Source organism: Protobothrops mucrosquamatus, unplaced genomic scaffold, assembly GCF_001527695.2.
Source record: "Protobothrops mucrosquamatus isolate PMUCROS unplaced genomic scaffold, P.Mucros_1.0 scaffold3280, whole genome shotgun sequence".
NCBI lineage: Eukaryota > Metazoa > Chordata > Lepidosauria > Squamata > Viperidae > Protobothrops > Protobothrops mucrosquamatus.
In genome coordinates, this window is record NW_015389271.1 from 36,936 (window position 1) to 45,861 (window position 8,926).

Here is an 8,926-nt window from a genome sequence, read left to right on the forward strand (position 1 = left end):
ATGATGATGATGAAGTTGGAAGGGACCTGGAGGTCATTGAGTCCAACCCCCTGCTCAGGCAGGAAACCTTATACCAGTGGTGGCGAACCTATGGCACGCGTGCCAGAGGCGGCACTCCGAGCCCTCTCTGTGGGCATGCGTGCCGTGCCCCGGAGATGGTGAGGGACTGGCCCCCACCGCCCTGGCCCCACACACCTAGTCTGCCATGACCACCGCGGCCACGCCCACCTGGCACCGAATGATAAATAAGTGGGTTTTGGGTTACAATTTGGGCACTGGGTCTCTAAAAGGTTCGCCATCACTGCCTTATACCATTTCGGACAAATGGCTGTCCAGTCTCTTCTAAAAAACTTCCAATGTTGGAGCATTCACCGCTTCTTTTCTTTCTCATCACTCCCTACAACAATCAAAAGCTCAGATTCTGCTACTCAAATTAGCTCATGTATATATTACAAGCTAAAAGACGATTCCTTAGTGACAACTTGTGCATCATGACATCATCCAAATTGTGCAGTGAAGTATTTATGTCATGACTTCTGATAAGGTTGTCGAGTACAAAAGTTCTGCCATTTTTGTGATCACATTTTTCCTCGCTTACCTCCCCTGTCTTGTATGCATATTTTTCCTTGCTTTTCTCAATTTTAGACACAGAAACAGAAAAAAAATGCCTGTAAGAAAGCTTTTAGAAACTCGTTCCAACTTGTTTTTCTAGGAAATATTCAAAAATGCAATCTGTTATCTATGGCCTGAAATAAGCAGTCCCAGGAGACACTGTCCTGTGATTTTACTAAATGCATAAATGAGTCTTAGGAAAGAAAGAGAATAATATATTTTCAGATACTTAAAAAAGAACTAGAAGGAAAGTGAATAATGTTGCGAAGCCTTTGCCCATAACCACATAGATATATGACATTATGCTGTAATTCAGCAAAGCACTTGATCCGTCCATTGAAGTAGATTCCAATCCACAAAGTCATTATACCAAAATAGGTTTGCTAGTCTTTGAGAATTTAAAAGAGCCTTTGTAAGTTTCTTTTCATCCTGTAATTTTTAATCTGAAACTTTTCTTTTTGATAGATGTATTTTAGGTTCCCCTTTATGTTCCTTAGCACTTTAAGGCAGGGGTACCCACCATTTCTGGGATAGTGGCCCAGTGGGAAAGGGAGGAGCAGGCACCTTTATGCGTGCATGTGCACACATGCAAATGTGGCTGCATGTGCATGCACGCAAATGGGGCCGCAAGCATGCGCACTCCACAAATGGGGCTGCTAGCACTGGCACGAGGCTCGCGACTCATAGCTTAGTTAGCACTGGCGTAATGGGGGTGAGCACATGCACATGCATGCATATACTGGCCAACCACTCATGCGGCCCGGTGGCCAAGAGGCCACGGCACGCTAGTGGACTGTGGCCCATAGGTTGAAGACCTCTGCTTTAAGGTATACCAGATCCTTTGGTTGGTTCTTCTCATTCAAATTTCTTTCATCTGGCACTTTTATTTTGACCCATGGATTCTGTCTGGGCCTCCCCCTTTTTTGTTTCTCAGCTGTTTACTTCATAAACATGTTTGGGGTTCCCCCTAAGTCTAGGCAGTCTTTCATCTCCCAACCCTTTGCCACTGATCCACTCTTTTGAGGTGCCTGGAAAAGTCAGTCTCTCTGTGTCTTACTAATGGCAGGGATAAACTGGATTCCTGGCAATAAATGTCATCTCAAATAATCCCGAGTCACCTACAGTCCACTGAACATTTTGTTCGGTGTGTATGTGCTTGTATAATCCAGACAAGGGTTTTTGGGAGACTCCCCTGTGGGGTCCGATATTTGCTCTATTTCCCACCGCTTCGAAGCAGAGTATTCAGGGGGGCCAAAACGTTCTTGGACCCCATGAATTAACTGGAGTGCCTTTTGCAGCCATGAAAATACACACAGAGACACACAGACACACACACACACACACACACCACAAAGAGGATGAGACTGAAGCTGTCACTCCTTTTTTCAGTTCATGAGAAGACAGAGATATGGAGATGGAGATGGAGATAGAGATAGAGAGATATAGATAGATAGATAGATAGATAGATAGATAGATAGATGGATGGATGGATGGATGGATGGATGGATGGATGGATGGATGGATGGATGGATGGATGGATGGATAGATAGATAGATAGATAGATAGATAGATAGATAGATAGATAGATAGATAGATAGATAGATAGATAGATAGATAGATGATAGATAGATAGATAGATAGATAGATAGATAGATAGATAGATAGATAGATAGATAGATAGATAGATAGATAGATAGATAGGGAGAGAGAGAGAGAGAGAGATTTTCAGTTGGAAGGGATATAATAATAATAATAATAATAATAATAATAATAATAATAATAATAATAATAATAATAATAATAATAAGATGATGATGATGATGATGATGATGATGATGATGATGATGATGATGATGATGATGATGATGATGATGTTGGAAGGGATCTTGGAGGTCATCTAGTCCAACCCCTTGCTCAGGCAGGAAACCTATACCATTTCAGACAAACAGCTGTCCAGTCTCTTCTTAAAAACTTCCAGTGTTGGAGCATTCACTGCTTCTGGAGGCAGGTTGTTCCACTGGTTAATTGTTCTAACTGTCAGGAAGTTTCTCCTTAGTTCTAGGTTGCTTCTCTCTTTGATCAGTTTCCACTCGTTGCTTCTTGTCCTGCCTTCAGGCACTTTGGAAGCCAGCCTTCTGCCTTGGAAACCTCCAGTGACTGACCCCATCCCTGCCCCCAAAAGCAGTCTGTTCCACTGCTTACAGCAGGAAATCCCTCCTTATTTTGAGCTTGGATGTCCCCCCTCTATAAATGTTGGGAGAATGAATCCACTGGCTTTGCCCTGTAGGGGCCCTTCCTTCAAGGATTGAAAGGCTGCTTTGGTGCCTGCTTTTCACCTCGTCTTCTTTAAGCTGGACACGGGCCGATTCTTTCAACTCCCCTTCATAGGATTCCCCTCCGAGCCCCTCGCCTTCTTTGCTGCTCTTCTCGGCAGCGTTCTCCCCTGGCGTCCTCCTTGCCTTGTGACAATGGGAGCAGGCGTGATCATGCAGGTGTGATGGGATCAAAGCAGTAAGAGTGGGACTCTGGCTTCCCCAGGTCTCAACATTGTTCCTCCCTTGATGCAATAACCTAAAAGGCTGAAGGCGTCCTCTTTATGACTTGAAACCTTCAATCACTCCTTGCCCCAAAGGGAATCTTGGCATTTCACATTATTGGAGAGTGCCCTCTGTTTGTTTATGATGATGATGATGATGATGATGATGATGATGATGATGATGATGGTGATGATGATGATGATGATGATGATGATGATGATGATGATGATGATGATGGGTCATCGCACAGTCAGCCAGATGTTCAGACTGGATTTGGCATTTTGTCTACCTATTGAGTCCTTCCCAAGGACCTGGGATAGGCAGATGTGGATGTTTGATGGTATTACAGATGAAAGCAGTTCCTAGTAAGGCCGCCTTTTGCAATTGACTAATGGCGAATTTGTCAATGCCAATGGTGTTCAAGTGGTGCTCCAGTTGTTTTGGGATTGCACCCAAGGCGCCTATTACTATTAGTACTACCCTTGCTTGCCTTTGCCACAGTCGTTCTATTTCTGTTTGTAGATCTCTGTATTTTTTTATCTTCTCCAGTTCTTTCTCATCTATTCTGCTGTCTATTATTATTATTATTATTATTATTATTATTATTATTATTATTATTATTATTATTATTATTATTATTTTGTAAAAATTGTTCAGTTGCAAGGGGATTTCCTTTTCTTTTCTACCCCTCACAACAACCATATGAGATAGGCCCGTGGTGGCGAACCTATGGCACGCGTGCCACAGGTGACACGCAGAGCCCTCTCTGTGGGCATGCGCACCATCACCCCAGTCCTAGGCCTTCAGCTGGGTTTTATAAAACCTTTTCGCTTTAGGCCTCCGCCGCCGTGTGCAAAAAAAAAAAAAAGGTTCAATCAATCAATCAATTTCAACTTCTCGCGGGAAAAAAAAAGATCTCGCAAAGTTGGAATTGATTGATTGAATTTTTTAGTCCCACCCAGTCTGCCGTTACCACCACAGCCATGCCCACCCAATTGGCCACACCCACCCAGCACCCGATGATACATAAGTGGGTTTTAGGTTGTAGTTTGGGCACTCGGTCTCTAAAAGGTTCGCCAACACTGAGATAGGCTGTTCTGAGAGAGAATGGTTGATCCATAGTCACTCCTCAAGTTTCTGTGGATAAGAATAACTAGAACTCAGAGCTCCCCGGTTTCAATTCATCCTTTTTGCAATTACACAATCCTGCTTCTCAAAACCAGGATTGGCCTTGAAATAAAGACGTGCGGTTCTGATATAGACACAGTGCAATTGCGTAGATATCGGAAAATCTGCAAAAAGAGTTTGAAGACACATCAAGCCTAACATGATGATGAAAGCAATAAAAGGATTGCTCCATAGAAACTTGAAAGACACTTTTCAGAAATATGCAAGAAAAGAGATTTAGGTTTCACAGAACTTAAAAAGAAATAGAAAGAAGTCTTCTCAGTCCACCAGAAAGCAATTCACCAGGTTTTATAAAGTCATGCTTGCTTTGTTGTCTGGTGCATTTTACATCGAATAGAGAAAGAAAGAAAAATAACAATTGCTGTCTGGTGGATTAAAAATAAATGCGCAAATGGTTTTATAACTTATATATCTCCAGTAATCACTCTGCTAAGCTCAATGATTTGCCTCTCCCTTCTTCTCAACAGGACAACATTTTCAAGCTGGAAGATTCACATTTTGAAAATGGCAGAGGAAAAAGTCCTTATGACCCCAAACTTCTGACAGCTTCTCTTTTAATAGGTATGTAGTATAAAGTAGTTTTGAAACACACACACACACATCAACCGAAACCTCTGCCTCTGCTCCTTCAGATGATTGGGCCCAGTGCAAGTCAGCTCTGATCTGATTCAAATTTCAGATTTGGTCACAGGACAAATGAGTTTGATTTATACCCAAGATCCGAAGACAAACCAGATCATTTGCAGCCCCATCAAGATCCGAGGTTGGGTTAAAGAAAAGAAGTAACTGCCTTTATGTTGCATGCATATATTGGGGAATAAATTGGTGCCTAGAGGCTACATCCATACTCAAGTGTCTTTTGATAGAATTGGATAAAAATGGCAAGGACAGTGGAGAATCTTATGCAGGGTCCTAAGAACAGTCTCTTTCCTGGACTTAAAGCGTTTCAGAAAGAGCTGGACTGCTGTGTTTCTCAACTGCCTGGTGCTGCCAATTAAACATGCACAATCATAGCAATTGGTTGTTTCTGCAGATGAGTGTGTATTTCTTATAACGAGGGTGCAGATGTTATCCTCTGTTTGAACAGGTGGGTGACCAGCAATCCTGCAGAACTTTGGACCTCCCAAAGACTCTTTTAGACCATGCAGTGTTTACAAATGCAATCCTAGTGCATTCCAAATATGGCCGCCCGAATCAATTTTGTATTTCTTGAATTGCTTTCAATATGAGAAATAGAGAATCGATTTCGGGGGGGGTCGTATATCTCCCACTCCAAATAAGTCAACGCTCTTTTCCCAAAGTTTCAGGCTTCCTCTTTACGTGAAAGAGTAAGTTAATTTACAGGAGAGAATCATGCAGGGGGTTTCAATACTGTACTAACTACCAGCTACTTCACACCCTCCATGACGCCATCATAGTTGCCTCCAACTTCGCAGTAACAGAGAGAATTAAACTATCATTTCAATCAGAAAAGGATGTTTGGGTTTGGAAATTCAACTTCACTGTACTAATTCCCAGCCTAGAGCTTCGGTTTAATTAAGTATAGCAGTATTCTTTTAAACCCACCTGTGTGGCAGCCCCTCTCCAAAGTTGGCTGATCTTGAAAAGCTAAGCAGGATCAGAACTGGTTGGTACTTGGATGGGAGCCTTCAGAAAGTCTTATGCCTTGAACTGGATTGGTAATTATGGTTGCTAAGACAACAGTCGCCACCCATCAGCAGCCCCTCGCCTCCTTGCCAGCTTGCTTGCAAACCACCTGGGACTTGCAACTTCCTGCTGGTCTCCCACTGTCCTTGGTTGTGGGGAGCTGGTAGGCCATTGCCTCAGAATAACAGAGTTGGAAGGGACCCTGGAGGTCTTCTAGTCCAACCCCCTGCTCGAGCAGGAAACCCTATGCCAGTGATGGCGAACCTTTTAGAGACCGAGTGCCCAAAAACCAACCCGCCCCCCACTCAGCTCCCCTCCCTGCCCACTCTACCCTCGCTCTGCCCCGCCCCACCCACCCACAGGGCCACCCACTGCCTCCACGGCCTGCTGCAGATTGCCCAGGCGGTCCAGCAGTGCCATGGCAGCCACACCCTCCACCCGCACCCCGCAGCATCAATTGCATGTGACAGGCCACGAGGGCGGAGTCTTGTCCCCATTGCCCGACTCCCATGTCCTTGGCTGTGCTGCTCCACATGGGCCGCGCTCGGGGGCGACTCTCCTCCAGGGGGGCTGCTGGTGAGGATGGGGCAGTGGGGGGAGGTGGGGTTGGGGCAACGGCGCATGTGCCCACAGAGAAGGCTCCGAGTGCCGCCTCTGGCACGCGTGCCATAGGTTCGCCACCACTGCCCTATGCCATTTCAATCCCTTGTCCAATGTCTTCTTAAAAACCTCCAGTATTGGATCAGCCATAACTTCTGCAGGCAAGTCATTCTGGAGACCTTGCCGAACAACCATGGGATTCATTTAACAACAGCAACCAAGATTGCAAGAACTGCCATCATTAAATGATGCTAAATGATGTGGTTATGCTTTATGATTGCATCACTTAACAATGGAAATCGTTGTCATACGCCAAGGGCTACCTGTAATCCACAACAGCAAAACAGAAAGTTGCCTTTCAGGCTGATCTAAGCCCTTAAACCTCTTTGGATTTCTCTCTTGGTTCTTTTTTTCCTTTCTCTTTGTAAGGATCTTGATTGTATTCACACTGGAAACGCCGGGTGTGGTCTGGAAGCTATAAAACTAAAATTTGAAGAGAGTGCCTAGTGCCAGCCAGTAAGATGTTACCATGAAAGCACAGGAAATTCAGAAATGATTAATAGTTTGATGTGATTTAAGCATCAGGAAGAAAGTTTAAATATCTATCCTCCAGATGTTGTTTGAAAGATGAAAAGTATTTCAGGGTTGTTTTTCTTCTGTAGCACTTAAGAAAAGGAAATAATTCTGTGTTTTAACAAATCCTTCATGCTTTTAAAAAACGACACTCAGAGAGTGCAGAGTAGATTGCCTTCATTTGGAAACTTAAATGATTAGTGGGAACTACCCAGAGGGCACTTTTTAAAATACAGCCGTTCACTTTGCAGTAACTTGCACCTTGGATTTATGGGAGATAGGAGGGGGAAAAAGTCCTTAAAAGACAGGTGTATAATTGAGTGCCTGGAGCAGCAAACATTTGTGGCGGTGTTTCTCGGGCCGAGATTGACTTTGAACAAAAGGTAGGATGGCAAAATCAGCACAAAGCCAGCCCATTATGGCATCTTGCCATGTAAAGTAAACAGAGTTTAGCTTTTTATGTGCCTTTTTCATCTGCACTTAAGTTACACCAATATGGTAGTGTTGCTGCCTGGCCTTTTGCTTTGATTAAAAAAAAAAAAAACAACCCTAGAAATATTTTCCTCTTTTTAAAAAAGGCAAAAAGTTATGAGAAAGAGACAAAGATGATGAATCTTAACAAATAGCTTGCCTCGCAGGCAGCGTTCTTTAACCTTGGCAACTGGAAGATGGGTGGACTTCAAATCCCAGAATTTGCCAGCCAGCAATTTGGGGAAGCATTCTGAAGTTAATTAGAATCATAGTTTGAATTATCAATGCCTCCCTTTGGCTAAGTCTGTGTGTCTTGCACGACCAGTCTCAGGGAACAGCTGGGACAGGCTTCAGCAGAGGTTTATTTGCTTTTAAATTCATGTGGAGGCAATTACTGATTTGTTCCCTGCAGTCTTTTAAAAATATATAACGAGCAGACGTATTTTTAAAAAAATGTGTTAGAATTACTGCAGTTGTATTCCTTCTTCTTTTTTTTTAATTCAAAATATCTGTTACTCCGTGCACTTGCAACTGATTTTCATTAATTTCATCCATGCTATAAAAATGCCAGTTTGGGATGAGAAATAAATAGCTCTGAGGCCTTCTTTAGCTGTCATTTATTATTAATGGCCTGTGGAAGTCACAGCTACTGTTTGCATGCCAATGCCGACGTTTGCATTCTCCAATAAAACCTTAAAAATTCTCCGATCCAGCCACAGGGGCAGGATCTATAGGAAACGCCATCCAAAATTCGCCAAGACTATATATATAATGTTGAAACTCTTGGCTCATTCATGTGGCTTTAGGAGCTTTAAGGCAGAATGTGGGTTGCTTTTTATGTCTTTCCAGCCATTCATTCGGATTATTGGAAACAAAGATCCATAGTAATGATCCAGTTGGGATCGTGGCTGAGTCACGCACCATTTGGCACTTCTGAGTCATAAAACTACGAAAAAGATGAAGGCCGGAGACACAAGGCTTCCTAATCCATGTGTCTCCAGTCAACTGGGTTCCCAGAATTAAGATACAGAAGGATCTGGACAGACTTGAACACTGGGCACTATCTAACAAAATGAAATTCAATGGTGAAAAAAGCAACGTTCTACATTTAGGCAAGAAAAACCAATTGCACAAGTACAGCATAGGTGGCACCTTGCTCAATAGTAGTAACTGTGAGAGGGACCTCGGAGTCCTAGTGGACAATCACCTAAATATGAGCCAGCAGTGTGCTGCAGCTGCCAAAAAGGCCAACACAGTGCTAGGCTGCATTAACAGAGGGATAGAATCAAGATCACGTG

The 8,926-nt window shown here is 43.4% G+C and overlaps 1 protein-coding gene across 1 annotated transcript in view; it reads left to right on the forward strand.

The window, feature by feature from the left end:
• Positions 1–8,926, forward strand: part of SEMA3A (semaphorin 3A) — a gene marked incomplete at both ends in the record, with an annotated part of 85,890 nt that overhangs the window by 34,691 nt on the left and 42,273 nt on the right. Inside the window, one exon of the mRNA XM_015826756.1 lies at positions 4,805–4,898. Within this exon, the coding sequence (XP_015682242.1) occupies positions 4,805–4,898 (94 nt within the window). The remainder of the gene's footprint in view (positions 1–4,804; positions 4,899–8,926) is intronic.